This window comes from Drosophila obscura, unplaced genomic scaffold (genome assembly GCF_018151105.1).
Source record: "Drosophila obscura isolate BZ-5 IFL unplaced genomic scaffold, ASM1815110v1 contig_17, whole genome shotgun sequence".
In the NCBI taxonomy this organism is placed as follows: Eukaryota; Metazoa; Arthropoda; class Insecta; order Diptera; family Drosophilidae; genus Drosophila; species Drosophila obscura.
In genome coordinates, this window is record NW_024542757.1 from 2,389,481 (window position 1) to 2,409,415 (window position 19,935).

At 45.6% G+C, this 19,935-nt stretch overlaps 4 protein-coding genes and 1 long non-coding RNA gene across 7 annotated transcripts; 3 read left to right on the forward strand and 2 right to left on the reverse strand.

Annotated features, from left to right (window-relative positions):
- Positions 1–9: 9 nt before the first annotated feature.
- On the forward strand, positions 10–1,914 carry LOC111076570 (putative inorganic phosphate cotransporter). The gene is given in 5 exon segments (XM_022370405.2): positions 10–87; positions 147–277; positions 338–1,124; positions 1,127–1,404; positions 1,477–1,914. Coding segments are annotated over 5 exon segments (1,347 nt in total). The 5' UTR covers positions 10–80; the 3' UTR covers positions 1,621–1,914.
- LOC111076571 lies at positions 1,670–2,485 on the reverse strand. The gene is made up of 3 exons (XR_002608055.2): positions 2,193–2,485; positions 1,952–2,119; positions 1,670–1,887 (listed from the first exon to the last, which is right to left on the reverse strand). It is a non-coding gene; the product is annotated as an uncharacterized LOC111076571 (long non-coding RNA).
- A 2,736-nt stretch (positions 2,486–5,221) lies between these two features.
- On the forward strand, positions 5,222–6,701 carry LOC111076565 (zinc finger protein 277). Its single transcript, XM_022370398.2, has 2 exons — positions 5,222–5,501; positions 5,558–6,701. The coding sequence occupies exons 1-2, from the start codon at positions 5,252–5,254 to the stop codon at positions 6,655–6,657; spliced, it is 1,350 nt and encodes a 449-aa protein (XP_022226090.2). The 5' UTR covers positions 5,222–5,251; the 3' UTR covers positions 6,658–6,701.
- A 227-nt stretch (positions 6,702–6,928) lies between these two features.
- Positions 6,929–7,796, forward strand: LOC111076562. The gene has a single exon (XM_022370396.2). It carries the CDS (start codon positions 6,997–6,999, stop codon positions 7,573–7,575), a length of 579 nt encoding a protein of 192 aa, XP_022226088.2. The 5' UTR covers positions 6,929–6,996; the 3' UTR covers positions 7,576–7,796.
- LOC111076561 (long-chain fatty acid transport protein 1) lies at positions 7,720–11,785 on the reverse strand. 3 transcript variants are annotated; one of them, XM_041592118.1, is made up of 5 exons: positions 11,544–11,785; positions 9,899–10,137; positions 9,190–9,834; positions 8,918–9,119; positions 7,720–8,858 (listed from the first exon to the last, which is right to left on the reverse strand). In XM_041592118.1, the coding sequence occupies exons 1-5, from the start codon at positions 11,634–11,636 to the stop codon at positions 7,917–7,919; spliced, it is 2,121 nt and encodes a 706-aa protein (XP_041448052.1). In that variant the 5' UTR covers positions 11,637–11,785; the 3' UTR covers positions 7,720–7,916. The 3 variants fall into 3 exon arrangements, with proteins under 3 accessions (XP_041448052.1, XP_022226087.2, XP_022226086.1); XM_022370395.2 differs by lacking the exon at positions 11,544–11,785 and adding an exon at positions 10,656–10,886; XM_022370394.2 differs by lacking the exons at positions 7,720–8,858; positions 8,918–9,119; positions 9,190–9,834; positions 9,899–10,137; positions 11,544–11,785 and adding exons at positions 10,335–10,604; positions 10,656–10,847.
- Positions 11,786–19,935: the final 8,150 nt, after the last annotated feature.

Genomic DNA, 19,935 nt, shown 5'->3' on the forward strand with positions numbered 1-19,935 from the left:
ATTCCCAACCGACCCGACCAGTGGGCCTTGACATCTACGTGTCAGACCCTGCTCGTAGTTTATCGGCAAAAGTTTTAAATATGACAGGTGAAAATACGGCTCCTAACACTTTCTTGGCGTATGTGTTGAATCCTTTGGTTTTGCAGGACTAGGAGTGCGTCATTGGCAGGTGGTTCTGATCTTTTGGGGCCTGTCGGCCACCTACGCCCTCCGCGTCAACCTATCCGTGGCAGTGGTGGCCATGACAGATTCGGCATCCGTGCATCCGGACTTTCCAGTAAGTAAGCCCTCACTTCGTGCGAGCCCATGCCCATGCCCATGACCATCTGCTTAATAGGAATATGACTGGTCGGAGAAGATAAAAGCCCTGCTGCTGAGCAGTTTCTTCTGGGGCTATGTGGTCACCCAGGTGCCGGCGGGAGAGCTGGCCAAGAAATTTGGTGGCAAAGTGATGTTCCTGTCCGGCATCACCATCTGCTCGGTGCTTACCATCCTCACGCCCCTTTGCGCCCAGCTGGGTGGCTGGCAATTGGTGTGCGCCCTGCGTGTGGCGTGTGGTCTATGCCAGGGCGTGGTCTTCCCCTCTGTGCACACCATCCTGTCCAAGTGGATGCTGCCCAAGGAGCGGGCCACACTCGGCACGTGCGCCTATGCAGGCAATGCATTTGGCACGATCATCATGCTGGCCTCCAGTGGACTGCTGGCCGCCTCGTCGGGTGGGTGGCCAAGTATCTTCTACGTCTCGGGTGCTTTCGGTATACTATGGGCGATCGTGTATTTCATTTGTGGCGCCAGCTCTCCGTCGCAGTACAAAAGAATTACGCTGGAGGAGGGATGGTTGATTGAAGTGGCGCAGGCTGGCCAAGTGAGCAGTACGCAGCTTCGGACCCCTTGGCTCAGGTTCTTCACCTCGGCACCGTTTCTGGTACTAATTGTTTCGCACAGCGTCTTCAACTGGGGCTTCTGGACACTCCTGACACAGATTCCCAGCTACATGAAGAGCGTCCTGGGCAAGGACATCAAGTCGAATGCCCTGCTCTCGTCCCTTCCCTACGTGTGCATGTTCTTCATGTCCTTCGTCTTCTCAGCCATATCCGCGCAGTTGAACAACCGCAACTGCGTCTCCACGGGAACAGTCGCAAGCTGTTCAACACGATAGGCCTCTGGATCCCCATGATCACAATCGTCGGTCTGGGCTATGTGCGGCCCAACCAGTCCACCCTTGCCGTGGTCCTGCTCTGCTTCACCGTCGGAATGAGCGGCGCCACTTACCTGGGCTTCAACATGAACCACCTGGATCTGTCGCCGAACTTTGCCGGCATCCTGATGGGCATCACCAACTGCGTGGCCAATATAATGAGCATAATCGCACCGCTGGTGGTTGGTTTTATTGTCACAAATGAGGTGAGTCAAACGGTTATACAACCGCCAATCGACGTCCAATTAATATTTTGACTTAATCGTTTTGTCTCACAGAAAGATCCAGACCAGTGGCGCATCGTCTTCTTTATTGCCGCCGGCTTCTATCTGGTGGGCAATGGGCTGTTTGTGATTTTTGGCAAGGCCGAAGTACAGCCCTGGAACGATGCTCCTGCCAAGCCCAATGTAGAGGCCACATAGCAAAAGGTTTCCCCTTTACTACTCTACTTCAAAACTACTCTCAATTCGCGGTTCATGCATATTTATTTTTTATTTTTTATTTATTTGATTTTACTCGTACATAATTTCATGGTACTTATGGCCTTCCAGTGACCGTCTCCATGTTGCATGAGTTTTCCGTAGCTTGCCGCCTAACCCAGTTGCTCTAGCAGTTGGGTGGTGAAGACTCCATTCTGGTGTGGTATGTGGACATTTTGTTGTTGATTAAAATCAAATTAATATTTGACACTATATTGAAAATAAAGTTTGTTTGTTTGCGCGGTGAAATAAAATAATTATAGGAGATTTTTACGTGCACTTATAAATAGATTTTTCTCCTCCTACGACACCTGGATAATTCTATTCGTCGCTGGCGCATTTTTCGTTAAAAGTGACACATGTCCAACAGCACTGTGGAAAATCAATTGTCGTGTCTACAACAGTATCCTCGCATTCCTGGAACGTAGCAGGAATTTGGCAGCTAAATCATAAAATGGATTTGATATTTCGAAGATAAGCAGAACAAATTCTGTAGGTTCATTGTGGATAATTACAAATTTAAAATTACAGAATTAGCGCCATAAGAGTCCCACGTATCATCGCATGACCAGATACCACATAAGGTGTCTGCTTGCCACATTGTGTTAACGTCCTTCCACATCATTTGTCCTTTGTCAACTAGACACCTATTTCGCTCAATAGGTGGCCACGGACGTCGATGAACAGTCATCAAGTTCGCGGAGGTCGCGAGAACGATCAGGAGAGGGATGTTACTGATAAAAGCCATAAGCACAGACATGACTGTATTGGACTCTCACTTTGAAGGGTGAATAATGAACAATGGATGAGGCCTGGAGTTGGGAGTGCCTTTTATAGTCAATAATGAAGTAAATTTCTGCAGCTGGGTGAGCACACACCTGCGTTTCCAATGTACTTACTTAGTATTACTGCATTAAGAACGGTATCCGCTTTCATTTCTCAGGATAGCAGGTTGGACAGCAAGCACGAGGCAATGCAGAGAGAGAGAGTGAATGAGTAGCGCTGCATCGCTGAAAGTCTAACGACTGAAAATGAATTACTTCATTTTGGCTTAATAATGATCCGATCTGAACTAGATTCGGCAATCTTCTGTTAGATATGGTCATTCTCTACGAACGTGTTCCGCAAACTATAAAATCAAGAAATTTATTTATTTTTTGTATTACTAAAGAAATCAGTATAGCTAACATGAAAAGAGCACAGTCTGTCGAAATCTGGAGTAATCGTTGATAAGGCTGCTCTGACCTCTTCACTGGTCGTCCTCAGGCGTCTTCTTGTTTTCGCATAAATGGGCTGTAGAAGCTTAGGAAGCAGTGGATACTCATTTTACTCATTATATGCCGCCAAAAATCTGCTACCTAGTGGAAGATTGGATTGAATGAATGGATTCGAATGGAATTTTTGTGGTTGAAACCAGCGGTGGGCAGGCTAAACAACAACAATAATATAAAGAAAACTCTCTATTATCGTCATTTTGCATGAAAATATGAAACGAAATGGCGAAGACGAGAGGACATGTCCTAAGCAATTTTTTAATCGAGTCAATATTATTTTAGAAATTAAAAAAGAAGAAATCCGACATAGTATGCTCTTCCATTTCTTCAAAATCTAATTTAATTTCTAATTTAAAATCTAAAGGGAAGTCAGTAAAATATTTACCCCGTTTTATTCGTGCAAATTATTTGTGAAACATTTATTTTTGTTTATTTCGTTTCGTTGTGGTTTTTCTTGCATTGTAATACCCTCAGTAATGAAATTCCAAGTGAAAATGTATCCGATACGTGTGTCCTCCATTTTATGGATGGGTTTTCTGATTAGAGTAAGTTTTTCGGGTTTCTTTGTGTGTTACTTTCTGAGCCATTAAATGTAATGCCGAACCCGTATCCACAAACGCAGCTGATGATCCATTTCCAAGTCCTCAAAGCGGCGCCAATTTCTCAGTCTATAGAGGTAGAGCCTTCTAAATCTGAATGGACCGACATTCGAACCAGTCCTTTAGAGGTATCTTCGGACATAATCGAATATGCTGTTATGATCACGTACCCTGCGATGCCAGATAGACCCCCGAGCAGACCAGAGTTACCCCAAATGGGACCAGATGAATCCCAGAGAAGTAGCCCTGTGGAACTCCAAAGAATTAGTCCAGAGGAAACCCAAAGGAGACCAGAAGGACCCCAAAGAGGGATTCCAGAGGCAACGCAAAGGATACCAGAGCTTTTCCAGAGAAGTATCCCAGAAGAGTTCCAGAAAAGTATCCCAGCGGAACCGCTGCTGGTTCGCCCAGCAGAACCCCAGATAAGTAACCCAGAGGAACACCAAAGAAGTGGCCCAGAGAAACCTCAAAGCACGAGCACAGTGGAACACCAGAGGAGACTAGAAGAAACCCAGAGAGGGACACCAGAGACCAAAAGTAAAGAAGCAACCATCAGCGTCAGCACAACAACCACAGAAACCGAACCTCAAACTCGAGCCCAAACCAACAATTCACATGAAAAGATGGAGAAGATGAGCAGCTCCACTGGCGGCAACATCATTGGGGTGGGGCAGGGGCACCCTCCTGCGATGGGAATGCGTCTGCTCGGGTTGACAGTGTCCGATTTTTTCAAAAGAAACAAAAAGCACAAAGCATCGAGGATGGTGAACCCTCGCATGGCCACCAATAAAAACAGTATGTATCAGAAAGAGCTGACGATACCCCTTGCGCGGACTTATGGACGCGGAAACAATCCGTGGAGAGCGATTAAAAACACGCTTAAGCAAATGGATTACGACATATGGATGGACACGCGACTGGCGGTTCTACAGCACAGTAGGATTCCCCGTATTCGAATGGCGTCGAATCCAATCGTTAATTACTATCCGGACGATGCCAAAATAGGGACAGTGTGCAGACGAGAATCTCCTTTTTATATTGCCTGGCAACCTCTTTACGCTAGGCTTATATTTATGCCACGTAAGATCTATATGAAGGCCCGCAAATACAGAGTGGTTGACGTTTGGGCTTGGAAAAATAAGTTCCGGAATAGGTGCCACAGAGACTTGTTTTTATCCACCGATCTTGATACGTTTCTCAATTGCGAGATTAGCGTCATATTTACCTTTCGGAATACAATAGGGAACTTGATAAAGAACAACTGGTTGATGTAGAGGAATAAAATAATGAGTACTCGTACTTGTACTCGTATAAAATGAATATCTATAGAAATATTAATACTAATATAAACATGAAAATACTGCAGTCATTGAAAAATAATAGAAACGACATTTTTTGTTTTAAATTTTATAATTTTGTATGTAGTATTGTATCAAACATTATAGTTACCGAAATTTTGGCCTAGAAAAAGAAATAGAAACGCAGTCAAATCTTGTCGAAACGGTTGAAATCGAATTATAACGGTAGCCATATCATAGACTTTTCACTGAAGAAAACTTAAAAAAAAAAATACGAAAAATTATTTCCACTTATCGCACAAAAGTACCGATAAGTACCCACTAAAAAATATTTTCGCCAGTCGATATATCGATATATTGAAATATAATGTTTATGTTATTGTTTTGTTTTTGTAATTAAAAAATGGAGCACGCGGTGGATACCGATTCGGAAGACGTTGCACCCCAAGTGGAAATCAAATGCAGCGTTGCGCTGAAACCGTCGGCAAACACGGCTATAAAGTGCCTGAAATGCGACAAGGTGTACATTTTTCCCGCCGACAAAGACGACTGCCTGGCGCATCTGTATCTTGAGCATCGCCTGGTGATCGCTGATGTGGAGGACATCGCTCTACTGGAGGATTACTTGCAATACTGGGAAAAGGAGTTTCATGGTGAGCGCCTATAATGGCGTTTCAGTGATCCCCTTATGCAATTCGGTTTTTTTCAGGCCATGAATTCGAGCAATACTGCACGACAATGTTTCTGGATCAGCTGCCCGATGGAACATATGCAAGAAATGAGAAATACTATTTGCTCTGTGATATACTGCCGCAAGACTACGAGCTGCGCAAGCGACTGCGGGAACAACGACTGAAAACCGCCCTAGAGCGCCACCATTTTGAGCTGACGGACCGCAACTTTTCGAAGGAGTGTCTTTTCTGCAGAACCGTGATCAAGGGCCTCAGGGCCGACTATTTGGATCATTTGTTTGACAAGCACTTTCTGCTGGTGGGCAAGCCCGAGAAGTTGGTCTACGTCGATGAGCTGCTAGACCAGCTGGAAGCCAACTTGAACCAATTGGTTTGCCTGTACTGCGAGAAGATCTTTAAGGATCGAACCACGCTGAAGGAGCATATGCGCAAGAAGGGACACAAGCGCATCAATCCCAATCGCCAGGAGTACGACAAGTACTTCCTAATCAATTACAATCGCGCGCCGGTGCCCACACCTCGAAAGCAGCAGCACCGGAAACGACGACAGACCTCCGGATCCGTACCCGCAGACGTGGAAAATATCAGCGTGGATTTTGATAAGCACTTTGCTCGTCCAGACTCGGAGGGGGAGCATGATTCAGACTGGTCGGACTGGGCCGGTGATGGCGAGCCACATTCACTCAAGTGTCTCTACTGTCCGCACCTCGGCGAACACTTTGCTGGCCTTAAAGAGCACATGATCGATGCCCATAGCTTGGATTTCGATGTTGCCACCAGTGCACTGAACTTCTATCAGCGTGTCAAGGTGGTCAACTATGTACGCCGCCAGCTGTGCATGCGTCGCTGCATTAGCTGTGACCTCCATTTTGATGAGCTCGACTTGCTAACCGAACACATGGCTCAGGAGTCGCATTGCGGCATCGGCGAGCGATCCAGCTGGGACAAGCCAGAGTTCTTCTTTCCGTACATGGAAAACGATGGCCTGTTGTGTGTGCTGGACGATTCAACGGGAGATGAGCCCGATGCCGATGTGGTTCGCATCATATCCGAGGACAGTCTGGCGCAAATCAACAAGGATGCGGAGTCGTTGTCTTTAGAGAATTTCAAGTTGTAACCGAATGTTTAATTTAATTGTACAATAATAGTAGTTTCATTTCATTTCAATGGTTATCCGTGACTTAATCTTTATAATTACAAAAGTTTTGTTTTGTTTTTAAAATAAAAAGTAAACAGTTCCGCCTATCGCACAAAAGTATCGATATTTTGTTGCATTTAAGATGAAAAGTGGCGGAGTAAATCGCCAAGAAACACATGTCGATATGTATGTGCACGATGTGCGATGGTTTACAAATAAATACATACTTACTATCGATATATTGATATATCAATATATAAACATCTCTAGCACAAGTGACATCATATCAAAGGGAAAACAATAAAGAAAACATTGAAAATGGACGCACTGGACATACTGGAGAAGCGCATCGATGCCCTGACCCGAGTCCTGGGACCTGTGCGGGAGGCGGACACCGACGAGGGCATAGTGGACTCTCTTTGTTCTGCCAACGCACTGCTCAGTGAGGCGACCACAGGACGCGCACAGCTGCAGCAGTGCGTGGGTCGGGCTGGTGAGCTGGAGAAGTATTTGGACCCCAACTTTCTGGACGAGCACCAGCAGGTGCGCTCCAAAGAAGTTTACCTAAATGCGGTAGCGCCCGAGCTGCACACCCAGGCCGAGCAGCTGGAGCGGATAAAGCAGCTGGAGCCAGCCCTGGGCGCTGAATACTTCCGCAGCATACCCAGCGAGTGTCTGGATCAGCTGAAGCAGGTCACTCAGAACAACGGGGAGTACGCACAGCAGAGCGAATTGATTGAAGAGAGCCTCATATTGGCCATGAAGCGGTACGGGGAGATCCAGGAGGGTCTGCTCACCTCGCTGGACGCCATGAGCGAGCGTCTGGATCAGGTGGAGCAGCGTTTGGAGCAGAAGAAGAAGAGTGATCTCAACAAAGATGTGCCGCCCACGGACTGATGACTGAGCACATCCATGCGAGACTGCTGAAAGTATTTACATAAGATTTTCGAGCTACTCTCCGTCTATACCCATATCCGCTCGATTTAAACTGCTCGGATTTGCTGGGGGAGAGTAGCTGCAAGATGCTCTTTCCATTGTAAGTTTCCTTTTATCATTATTTAATGTTAGCACAATAAACACAGTAACACTTCTACCAAATTAAACCTAACAGATAGACAAAGATTATAACTCGGGTAATGCCTTCTCTTTCGCATCGAGAGTGGTGGTATTGGCCCTAACTTCGATTATGAGTGGGCACAGTCTTAGCTCAACCATGGAGAATTAACCTGCTCCAGTACCTAGAAGCGCATCTCGTTGCGCTGAATCCGCTCGTAGACGGACTGTGTAAGCGGGGCGTAGACACCATCGGATCCTGCATAGAACAACTCATCCTCGATGGCCGCCGGATCGAAGCCCTGCTGCTGTAGTTCCACCTTTCGCAGCTTGAACGTGCCCGTCAGATCGATCTTCCGGAGGAATCGCAGGAACTGAGGGCGTGCATAGCTGGGCAGAGCCTTGGTGAGCTCCTGGCCGAGCACCTCCACCTTCACCTCTCGCGTGGGATCGTAAATGGCGGCCATGCCGGCCCGGCCCTCGGTATTTGGTATACTGACCCCATACACGATGACATCCTTGTAGCCGGTCAGGTTACTAAGCTGTGCCTCCACCTCGCTAGTTGAGACGTTCTCGCCCTTCCAGCGGAAGGTGTCGCCGGTGCGATCCTTAAAGTAGAGATAGCCCCGCTCATCGGACACCAGCAGGTCGCCAGAGATAAAGGCCATATCGCCCTTGGAAAAGACATCGTGCACCACCTTTTTGGAGGAGGCCTTCGTGTCCACATAGCCGAGGAACTCCCGGCAGGGATTGCCCTTCACAATTTTCCCAATAAAGACGCCCGTCTCGTTGGGCTCGCATCGCTCGCAGAGACCCTTCTTGTTTCGCAGCGGCTCGCCCGTGTGGGGATCGGCTCGTATGATGGATATGGGATAGACCTGCGGCAGAATGCGTGAAACGAAGCCGATGGCTCCGACCGTGCTGTCGTTGTTCATAATGTTGGCGTTGCCCTCGGTGGCTCCATAAAACTCACCGACGCGCTGGATGCCAAAGCGCTCGACGAAATGCGGCCAGATCTGTGGACGCAGGCCGTTTCCAAAGACCATGCGCACCTGATGCTTTCGGTCATGTGCTGCCGCTGGTGTCGACAATATATAGCGGGCCATCTCACCAATGTACTGGCCAATCTGTCGGAGATGGAATGGATGAGAAGCGAAGCGGCTATCATGTAAATCACTGCACTTACGGTACACTGGAAGCGTGCGCAGTCGGCAAAGTAGCCAGAGGCACTGAATTTCTTGCGTATGACCACCGTCGAGCCAAACAGCAGGGCCTGGCCCATGCTCATCACTCCGCCAGCAGTGTGATAGAGAGGAAGGGGTGTATAGAACACATCCTGGTCCCTAAAACCTAGGGCATAGTGGATGCCGGCGGCAATGAAGAAGTAGCTAAAACGATTAAAAGAATCAACGGGAAATGTTAAGCATCCTTGGAGGATCAGGAGAATGAAATACGCACCGCGAGTGTGTGATTACCGCTGCCTTGGGTAGACCCGTGGTGCCAGAGGTGTAGATGTAGACCAGTTTGTCGTGGTGATCCGCTCGAGTGGCGCCTGCGGCCACTTTATCTTTGGCGGCCGTGTCCAGCAGTCCGTTTAATTGCTGGGCCAGACCCTGACTCAAGCCCTCGTCAGTAGCATGGGCCTGGCTGCCCTCATCGTTGAACTGGTAGAGTCCGACATGGGCGGGCAGGTCCTTCGCAATGTCCATCACGGCCGCTCGGAAGCTAGCGCCGTAAATCAAGGCCGTGCACTGGCCCACAGTGATGCTGTGCTGGAGCGAGGCTCCGCGCAGATTCGTGTTAATGAGGGGAGTAATAACACCTATCTTTGAGAGACCCAGCCAGGTGGCCACAAACTCGGCCCGATTCTCGAGCAGCAGGCCCACCACATCGCCCTTTTTGTAGCCGTGACTGTGGAAGACGTTGGCCACACGGTTCGAGTGCTCGTTCAGCTGTCGGAATGTCCACTGCTGGGACTCGCTCACGATTGCCAGCTTGTCCGGGTGCCGAGCCACACTTGCCTCGAAAATGTCGCCAATGTTGAGGTTCTTGCGCTGCTGTCGCTTCACAAACATCAGCACTCGAATGTACGCAATGACAGCGCTAAAAGGAAAATAGTCTCGATTGAGATTCGTGTGCGGGGGTATGTGCAACGCAAAGAGCTTACACAGTGTCGCGAGGACCTGTCACCGCCGCTATGTAGAACCATCTAAAGCCAGGCCGCACCAGGAGTGTTGCTATCACGCTGCCATAGAGAGCCGCCAATCCCCACCAAGCTCCTAGGTAATACCAGAGCAGCGCTGTTCCTACCGACAGGACGGGAACCATTATCCACTGAAGGCAGCATCGCCAGTTGCACTTCTTTTGTTGCTCCGGACCCTGATTGGGATCTATGGCTATGGAGACCTAAAGCAGCACACGAAAGACTCTTAATATATCACTCATACGTCGCGTATACGTTGAACGTAGTATCTCCTGCCACCAACTAATGATCCACTCAATCTTTCACTGGCCCCCCGCTCCGCCCATCTGGAGTTTCTTCAAAGCTTTTCCTGATCTTCTGCTAATTGGTTGCTGTTTTGTTTGCACTTCACAATAGGACAGGTAGTCCGCATCCATCATTTAGCACTTTATTTAAGCAATTTGCAAAACAAGACAAATGAATTATAAACACAGAAACACTATGCGAGTATGTATGTAAGTATGATGATGTGTGGATACTAGTATCCGATTTTATGACCATTACGACCCGAGGATAGCTCCCTGAAGTGCATCACAGCTTTGTGCTCAGCCTCGGCAGTCAATTTGTTGGATAGCCGTATCAAAACGCAAATAGTCAGAGCGGAGATCAGGCCCAGCATAAAGAATAGCATCTAAGATTGGGTCTTATAGCGGGGGTGTGCTTATAAGGGAATTCCCCTTACCTTGTGCCAGATGGTCAGGCGCTGTTGAGCGGCGGCCAGACCGCCCTCTTCCACCAGGGGGTCGCTGTCGGTGCCTGTCATCATTTTAGGCAAATCTTTGCTAAACTTTTTCGACTCTTCTTACGCTTGAATTGTTCGTTTGATTTGTTCAGCATCGATAAGGTTTTGACATTTTTTGTTAAGGCAGGTTGGTTCTGACATGTTCAACGGTAATGATGTCACTGGGGAAAAGCTTCTTTGAACGTGTTGTACCATTTTTTTAAGCCTTTCTACATTTACTACGACTTTCAGTTGCCGTGATCTTGACTTTCAAGTTCGTTTACGCGCCAAAAGTACACTCCAATAAGACTTCGTCAAGATGCAATAATATTTCCACTTAAACCTGATAAAAAAAGACCCCAAACAAGACCCAGACCTAGTCCCGGTTATGACCAGCAGCAGCCACCAATAAACTGGTTTGAGTTTCAGTTTGAGATCTTGTTGTACTCTTTGAATTGGGGGACTATCATTTTAATCAGATGTTTGACCATACTGCCAGATATGGATGAACTATCTTTACAGGTCGTGTGCAGAGTTTTTCTGGGAGTAATATTTAGTTTTCCGATGAAAACGATTTTAAACTCATGTGAAATTGGTTTAATATACGATACTCATACTCATATTTATGAAAGGGTATCCAATAATTCGGCCACCGTGCTGGTTTTTGATTTTAGTAGCTTTAATGGCAACGCGAGTATTATTGTCGTCAGATAAGGTGGCGGCCCCAAGCCAACTGAATCACATAACAAATCAAGCGAAAACCGAAAATATGTTAACCACTATTTTAACTACAATAAATACTAGTATGGATATGTGTATGTGTGTGTATCTTTTGTAAGTGGTATTTACCTGGGTGGAGTTCAAGGCCGTCGAGCCATGGCTGGGGCCAGCAGCATCAATAGTAGCTTTTGCAGCCCCATCATCAGCGGGAGCGGTGCACATGGTGTCGATTTTAGCAGCACATTTACAGTGGCTGTTGCCAGTATGTGGATGGGATTAGCAGCTTTGGAGTTTCGCTCTGTTGTTGTTTCTATCGCTTCTGTTGGTTACTTTCGCAGCCAAATGATAGGTAATTAGGCGACACAGACACAGTCGGCAGGAGGAGGGGGGAGGGAGACAAAAAGAGAATAGAGGTGAGCGATAGCTGGCGATGGTGAAATGGGGAGCGGGAGGAGATGTGGGTGGAAGTCACAATTGTAGTGCAACTGTGACACAAAAGAAAGAAGATGAAGAAAAATTGGCTTTGTTTTTTTTTTTTTTTGAGGCTGACTGATGCTGCTGACGCTTTTGTTTTGAGTGTATCTATACTTGTCTGTTGTTGTGGTGTGTGTGTGTGTGTGTGTGAGTAAGTGCTTTCAAGGTGAGTTTTGGGGTCTGCTCTGCTTGCTTATGTGCGTCCAATCGCAGAGTACGCTAAAATTTACGCTTAAGCTGTCTAATAAAACCCGTTAATGGGTGGTAAAGCCATGCTTAATGTCAGAGACAATTAAACCACGTTTATTATTTAGGAAGTAAAACGATTGTCCGAAGCAGGCGGTTGCATTCAAAGAGGAAGTTGAAGCTTAAAGCTATCAATGAAAGATATTTAGGAGGAATTAAAGGTCTACAGATTCTTAAAAGATTATACAAAATAAAGCTGCATTCTTCAGTGAACAAAACAGATAACAAAACTCTACAAAAAACCTTGATTTTGAATGGGTTAGTTGGATTGGATTGCTCTCTGATTGGATATCAATTTAAAAAACAAATCAAAAGTGGCTCGTTCAATTGATGGCAATAAGTATTTTACCCTCTCCTTTTGCTTTGTTCATCTTGAGCATTTCGCAGCACAGCATAAACATATTACTCTCTCACTTTCTGTTGGACTCAAAACATAAATTTCAGTCCTCAGGTTGTAAATTAGTTTTTGGTTTTTTTTTTTTTTGCTTTTACAACATTTGCAGTATGCAAAAATTAAGTGTTGTGGTTGGTGGTTGGTCTTAGTGTTTGTCTCTGGTTTTGCTGGTGGCACACATCGGCAGACATCATTAAGAGACCAACCTCATCAAGCGCCTGAGACGCGGATGCGGTTGAAGCTGCGCGACGCTTCATCACTTTCACTCAAATCTTCTTCTCCTTTCTTTTGTTACAAATACATGCACACATATGTATGTACATAAGTACATATGTATGCATATGTTTGCTTTTGCTTGTGGGTTCCCTCACATCTCGTACTGCTCTGGGGATTAAGTTATCATTGAGTTATCGGGGATCGCGTATCGTCCGAGTATAAGATGAGAGATGGAAATTGCGTATGAAATTGTTAAGCACTTGATTACGCTTGATTGATTCACGGCACGCACTTGGTAGAACATCAGCCAGGGGTTCGTTCGGATAGAGTTCGGAATTGGAATTGTTGTGGAGTTATGGGAGCTTAAAGCCGGTCGCGTCTTTCGGCCAGCAGCTTCGTTCATCAACTGCGCCCCAAAAAACCTGACAGCAGCCGGTCCGCAGCCTGTAGCTGAAGCTCTGCCAGCGTCAACAGGTCGCCAGCAGCGCACGAAGCTCGCTTCGGGTCGGGGCAGTAAGCTCTGCACCTGAGTTTAAGTCAGAAACAAAGCCACACAGGTAAACCAGGTGAGGCAGGTGTGTCTGAGTGTGTGTCTGTGTGGTGGTGTGTTTTATTTTTTTTTGCATTGTTATTAAGCTGAAATTGTCGGTTTTGATTCTGAGATTGTGGTTTGCACGTGATTATTCCGCATGTAACATGGAATTTGCTCTTTTATGCGGGTTTCCCTTTTGGCCATCAACGTGTCAACAACCACACAGCGCCGCTGCGTCAAGAATGCGCTTCTAATGGGCGACGGAGAAGTACGCCAACCATTCGGCAGATGAAGGAATGGCAAGCGCTGGGAAAAGGGGGTCCAAAGAGTGAGGAAAGAGGACAGGCATTTAATTCAAAACACGTGTTTCGCTTTGGACTCTCTTTTGTATGCCCTTCAGAAGGGGGGTATATGCATACACTGGGAAATCGAAACACCTTAGAGCGTACGACCTTTCTAAGACCCTCTTTGGCGGTGTATTTACATGTGAAGTTCTGCCTGTTTGGAGAGTATTTAAAGCTTCGACTCTGTTGGCATTGGCTGGGCTTCCTTGCTTGTTTCACTGTGCTGATGTCTTTGCTTCTGTCTCTGTCTCTGATTCTTTTTCTGTCTCTGCCTTTACATTTATTCCCCTCTAAAGAAGTCTGAGGAATTGATGCGTTACCACTGCCCTGTCCTCATTCTACCCCTGCACATGCCCCTCCGGCAACAAGTGCAGCACAGACTGTTTATTACATGTCGTTTTGCATGATGATTTTCCCAGCTCAGATCGTTTTCCATGACTAAGCTAAATTGTTTTAAACAGCCACGAAAGAGAGCGTTAGGAAGCGTACTGGCGGCTAGGAGAGATACAGCAATGCAGTTGGCTTTAAGTGAGGGGTAGATGTAGTGGGCGGGGGAACTGGGTCAATTGGGTGTTGCACAATAATTTAAACGTTGTGGTGAATGTTTTCCATATCTAAAGCACTGTAAAGCGGCTCAACATTTACCAATATCAAATAGAAGTTATTTAAGCTGTCTTAACTGTTCAGAAAACGTATACGTATCTTTGAGAACTTTGAAGAATGAAAACGGATAGATAAACGACTATTGATGCTGATCACACACGCTATGACTGACTCTACTATTAATTCCAGTCATAACGAGAAGGAACGTGCGAGTCGCTTCTGGGGACGCGACTCTACTTATACCCGTACTCAGTCAGTATATACATTTTTGAGCATATGATTTTTTAGAATTTTAGAATAAAAAAAAAAATTTTTACAATTTACATTTTTTTGCTACATCTGTTATCTACATCTATAATGTATATTATACATCTAACATGTAGATTTTATATGTACCATTTAGATTCTACATCTCCTCGCGCACTGAACGCGGCAGAGTAAGCGAACGAGAAAGAGAATTAGTAGCGTGTCTCTGGCTGGGGAGGCGGAGGAAGCAACTGAAAATTAAATTTCTTCATTCTGGCTATAATTATGATCCGATCTGATTCAGATTCGGCAGTCTGGTAGATATGGTCATTCCCTACGGTTCTGCGTTTTCAGTTTTATCATATCTTTAAAAATGTGCCTGCCACAGATTTTCGTCCTTTGTGGTGGCGGAAGGGGGCGGGGCGAAATTTTGAAATTCACTTGTAGCAGTGTGATATCCCATGAGATCTAGGCGCTCAACAAGACGGACAGACAGACAGACATGGCTATATCGACTCGGCTATTGATGCTGATCAAGAATATATATACTTTATGGGGTCGGAAACGTTTCCTTCTCTGCGTTACACACATCCACTTTTACCACAATTCTAATATGCCCCTTAACTCTTTTTTGAGTACGGGTATAAAAAACTAAGAGCTTTCCATAGCAAATCATTTGTCGTCCAACAATCAATTTAGCATCGAGTCATGCTAGTTACTGCGTACTGGGGCCTGCGAACCCCGTTAACAAGATTCCCATTCAGGTTAAGTACTATTATAGCCACATGTCAAAAGCTCTTCTATTATTAGGTGAGCTTGTTTTAGCTTAGCCAGCAATTGAAAGTCGATCAGAAAACAACTTCAATTACATAGCAGAGCACTTGCATTTTAATTATTATGAAAACTTTACTTTAATCGGAAAATCGTGATAAGTAGGGGCTTTTGGGATGATAAGAGATAAGTACCGTTATGAGAAGGGAGAAGGAGATTCAGGGAGTAGAAAAAAAACCTCTAAATTGAGTATTAAATTACAAGTGTTTCCCACGTTTTAAAGGGGAAACTATGAAATTAATTTTGTATAATTTGTCACCTTCCTCATGATGGCCATAATTTGTGTGTATATTTATTTACCTGCTCATCGTATTTCACATCTTTCAGCAGAAACTTTCAATGGCATTTCATGGCTGTTTCTGCTCTAAAAATTTTTATAGTCCCTGCCCATCAACAGCTCGACTCACGCCTCGCACCAATAATAAGGCTCCAAAGATATGCCCGACATTCAATGGTCTTTTTCACACATACTCGAAGCCCACCAGACAGACATAAAGTGTCTGTGCAAAAATGCATATACAATATACACACAATAAATATGTACATACATATATGTACATATGTTTATGTACAAGGTCCCCGCTCCCTTGTATATAGTTTCGATCCCCTCTTTAGGTATCGGGCCCTTTGCCCTTGCGGCACTTGAGGAGCGAATGGGAATGGGAAGAACGAAGCTGCCCTGGCTGCGATGCTTCTTGTGGATTTTGTCAAGTGGATTTTTGTCGAGTTTTGAGATCATTAAAACAACATCGTTAGTGCGTCCATAATGAAGTACTAAAGAGGAACCCCAAGAAGCAATCCCCAGAGAAGCGAAACTAAGAGAGAGAGAGAGAGTGAAGAGAGTCCCAAATTGAAGGAATTCAATTTCAAGTCGATATTTTATGTGTCTCTGCTCTTGGCACATGATTAGTTCTAGAGACGTGCTGACGCCTCTCCTCCGAATGGCGAGCCAATGTGAAATCCTTAGAGCCGAGTGGATGATATATTCTGGTATTCCGACTATATATGGGATATTGTATTACGCTTCGATCTGTGTTCTGGATTGATGGATTGATGCGACCGTGAAAAGCGCGCGGCGTGGAAAACTCTCCCTGTAATATTAGCATCGACATCCACATCGATGTTCAGACATATCCATCAGCGGGAGCATAAATAATTTCTGCTTTTGCATTCTCTATGGTTTCGAGGGTATATAGGGACAAGATGGTAGGTTAAGCCGTATCCAGGATTATATGTAATGATCATCATTTAATTTCCATTTTATTCCAGCTCGGAAAACATTTCTTGCTACTTTTTCATGTGAATTATTTCTGAGTTTGAGTATCACTGAATGATCCTGCCCCACTTTTGCTGCAGGGTAAATCTCTGGTCGACTCCAATTGAAGGTTTTGTGTTTGTGTGTTTTGCCGCCACCAGATCTTCCTCTGCTTTGTATCTACGCCTTTGGGGACGCTCCCGCGCTGTCAGAAATTAATCTTTTCCCTTTCGCCAGATGTTGAATGCCGCCGGCTGCGGTTGGCCAAAGGGAAGCGGAGGGGACGTGAGGTGGCAGCGGCATGGATGTGGAGAAAGATGAGATCTTGGCGCAAAGTGTCAAGCGTTTACATCAAATTCGAGCAAGATCCTAACAAATCCTTCTCAGAACAAGGAAAACACCTTTTTGCTTGGTTTTTTTACTGTCTTAACTTTCTTTTTAATGTTCTGGCTTTAAAAGGCTTTCTTTTGCAGCAGTGTGATTGGGGAATTTGGAAAATGGAAAACCATTTTCAGTTACTTCCTGGCGAGAGTGGGAGGAAGTCAACAGTTTTTGCCTTCGGGCCAAGTCACTAAAATGTTTTTGTGTAAATAAACAAAACTTTGGTTTGGTTTTTCTTCAGTTCTCTCCACTGATTTTCCTTTATGGATGTCGACCGCCAACGCTGAGGCGCAACGTCGCAGCATCGCCATCGATGGGGCTTTTTTTATGGATTGTTTTTTGTTTATAGACAACTACGGGTACGGTACACCCGACTCTGGATCTTCGGTCTTTCCGTCTTCTATATGTACGCATACCATGTACCAGTCAACTGTAGTTTGTGTCTGTATATGAGTTTGCTTTTTATGTGCCTCGCGCATCTTCGGCTGAAAAAATATAAAAGGAAAATATTTATGCCACCGACGAGGGGGGGCTCCATGCAGGCAGCACCAACGGAAAGAGACAGAAGAAGCGGCCACAGAGGGTGGGACAGAGATGGAGCTGGTAGCGTTCGTTTTGCTGCTGCCCCTTTTTCGCGCCTCTGGGCAATTACTCGGATTCGAGTACCCTGCAAATGTGGTTAAAGTCCATGGGGTATATGCACCAGCGCAGCGAGACGACAGTTTTGAATTGGCTCTGAACGGTTCTCCATATGATGATCAATCACTGTGATATTGGCATTGAAAATAATCGGAAGCTTTGATCGTTTACGACATTGAAGACATAGATTATAAGTTCTCTTGGACTTTCAGACTGTTCTCTTTGTTTAGTTATATTGCATAAAATGTAGTTCAAGTGGGAATAATTTATAGAGCAACCCAAAGTCGATGCAATTTAGCTTAAACCCGTATTTCACTTGTCTTTTTTATGAACTTCCACTGACACACGTTCATAGATACACACATACATATATGTATGTATATAAAACGATCATGTAGAAAATTTTTAATATATAGCCATGGATCGTACGGATCTCTAGTGTGTGATGTCGGTACATTAGCTGGGCCTTTTGTTATTGTTGCTGATGGACAGATCGGCCGACTTCATCATCGGTGGCCATTAGTCAGCACTGGCTGTCCCCCTACCAGCCTCCCCTATAGAGCGACGGAGTGCCCCCCGCCCACCCATGCCATGAGCAAAACATATATGAACTTTGATCGCTGATTGATTTGGCCAAAATGCACTCGAAATGCAGGCGGCACCTCTATGTTTAGCATACTGTACAGTGTACACACTCGTGCGAGTATCGATGATTTTAATTACTCGAGCAGTTTGCATATTTCGCTGTCGGTGGCAGCGTTGCGTGAACCAGATGTTGGCGTTGGCCCCAGGAATAGGGGCTGGGGGTACTGGTACTGGTACTGGCAGTGGCACTATGGGGTATGGGGTATGTGCTTACCACTGGCAATCAATCAGCGGGGCACAAATGAGTCTGCGAATGGGTCACAACAATGCAATCTCCAAGTGGCCAAACGCTTCCGTTCCCCGTCTGTCCATCTGTCCGGCTGTCTGGCTGTCTTTACTTTGAAATCGGAAACGCTTCGTATAATTTTTGGACACAGCGTTTTGACTTCAACATGGACACGGACACGGTCCTCTGCTTCAGTGGAAGGGGAATGAGTGACTAAGGAAATGGGTTCGGGTGTTTCATCTTAAATCAGAATCAGTCAATACTTTAGACTATAATTTTTTGGCATACATATAAACATTTTCTTGGTTCAAAATTGTACATATTTTTTGATTGATTATTAAATTCGAATTACGGAAAAAGAAAAATATGGCATTTACCTGAGTATTTTAACTGCAAAGCTGATGTTAAATTTGAACTACATGCGAGTGCACATATATGAATGTAAATACGTGTGACTTAAGTCTGAAAATCTTTATTTATTCTTAAAATATTAAAAACCCAGAAGAGCGAAGTCTTCAGTAAATATTTGTGCTCCTAATGCACTTGAACTCGTCTTAGCCCACGAAAGACAACCCCAAATTCAAATGTTATCCACTAAAAAAATACAAGAGGAAAACCCAAGAAAACTAAGGGGAAAGTCAGAACAAGTCGCATTATCCACTGTGCTCAAGGCATATTAGTTTCAGTCGCTGCAATTACAGCATAGAGTTTCCTTCGAAGTCTGTTTGGGTACTGCCCCCCAGAAGAAAACGGGGCAAGAGCACACAGAACCACCTTGGCATGGAGGGGGAAATGTGTCATTGAATGCTACCTAAAAATGGGAGATTGCTCCCGCACTCAGGCGGGACACAGAACTGTCAACGCCCCCATCTCCATTTTAAAATCAATGTTGTCCTAGGGGTTCCGTAAAAAGTACTGGAAGAGCGGCTCAAATGACGATCGGCCATAAATTCGGCATCTAAATATAGAAAGAACGGAGGGATGAGATGGCAGGCAGGCACACCGCAGGACCATCGATACCCACGCAAGGACAGGGCAAGGGCCAGAGATGTTTCTTTATAGGATTTAACTAGACTTTTTTCGCAAGGCTAATTCACATGGAGGACGCTCTCACACATGGTAATCAATGGCATGTGCTATGCGCCTGAGGACACTCCTAAGGACTGCAAATCTCGCTGCGCACCAAGAAGCAGAGGACCTCATGCCAGGGGACAAACCGTGCTCATTCCCAACATATGTGCGGTGTGGGCGAACGATTCGACTCGTAAATGAAATGAAAACAATGCCAGGATATGCCCAGGCAGCGGGTCCTTTATCCATGTTTTTCTGCTCGGCCCTCGCTGACTCTCCGACGTAGGCGCCGCCGCCATCCTTCTGCCCATGGAATGTGTGATCTACGATCCAAAACGCCTCGGGCTATGGTTCATTCATCAGCCAGGCAGCCATTCGGGTCGTTCAAGCGAGCAATACTCGTATAAATCAATTGTTC

What these genes read in the sequence shown, in the direction of transcription:
- LOC111076565 (XM_022370398.2), top strand. Translation starts at nt 5,252, where the DNA reads ATGGAGCACGCGGTGGATACCGATTCGGAAGACGTTGCACCCCAAGTG. An exon ending in CTGGGAAAAGGAGTTTCATG is followed by an intron (nt 5,502 to 5,557) that starts GTGAGCGCCTAT and finishes GGTTTTTTTCAG; the next exon opens with GCCATGAATTCGAGCAATAC.
- LOC111076562 (XM_022370396.2), top strand. Translation starts at nt 6,997, where the DNA reads ATGGACGCACTGGACATACTGGAGAAGCGCATCGATGCCCTGACCCGA.
- LOC111076561 (XM_041592118.1), bottom strand. Translation starts at nt 11,636, where the DNA reads ATGTGCACCGCTCCCGCTGATGATGGGGCTGCAAAAGCTACTATTGAT. An exon ending in CGGCCTTGAACTCCACCCAG is followed by an intron (nt 10,138 to 11,543) that starts GTAAATACCACT and finishes GTGCTGCTTTAG; the next exon opens with GTCTCCATAGCCATAGATCC. An exon ending in GCGCACGCTTCCAGTGTACC is followed by an intron (nt 8,859 to 8,917) that starts GTAAGTGCAGTG and finishes CATCTCCGACAG; the next exon opens with ATTGGCCAGTACATTGGTGA.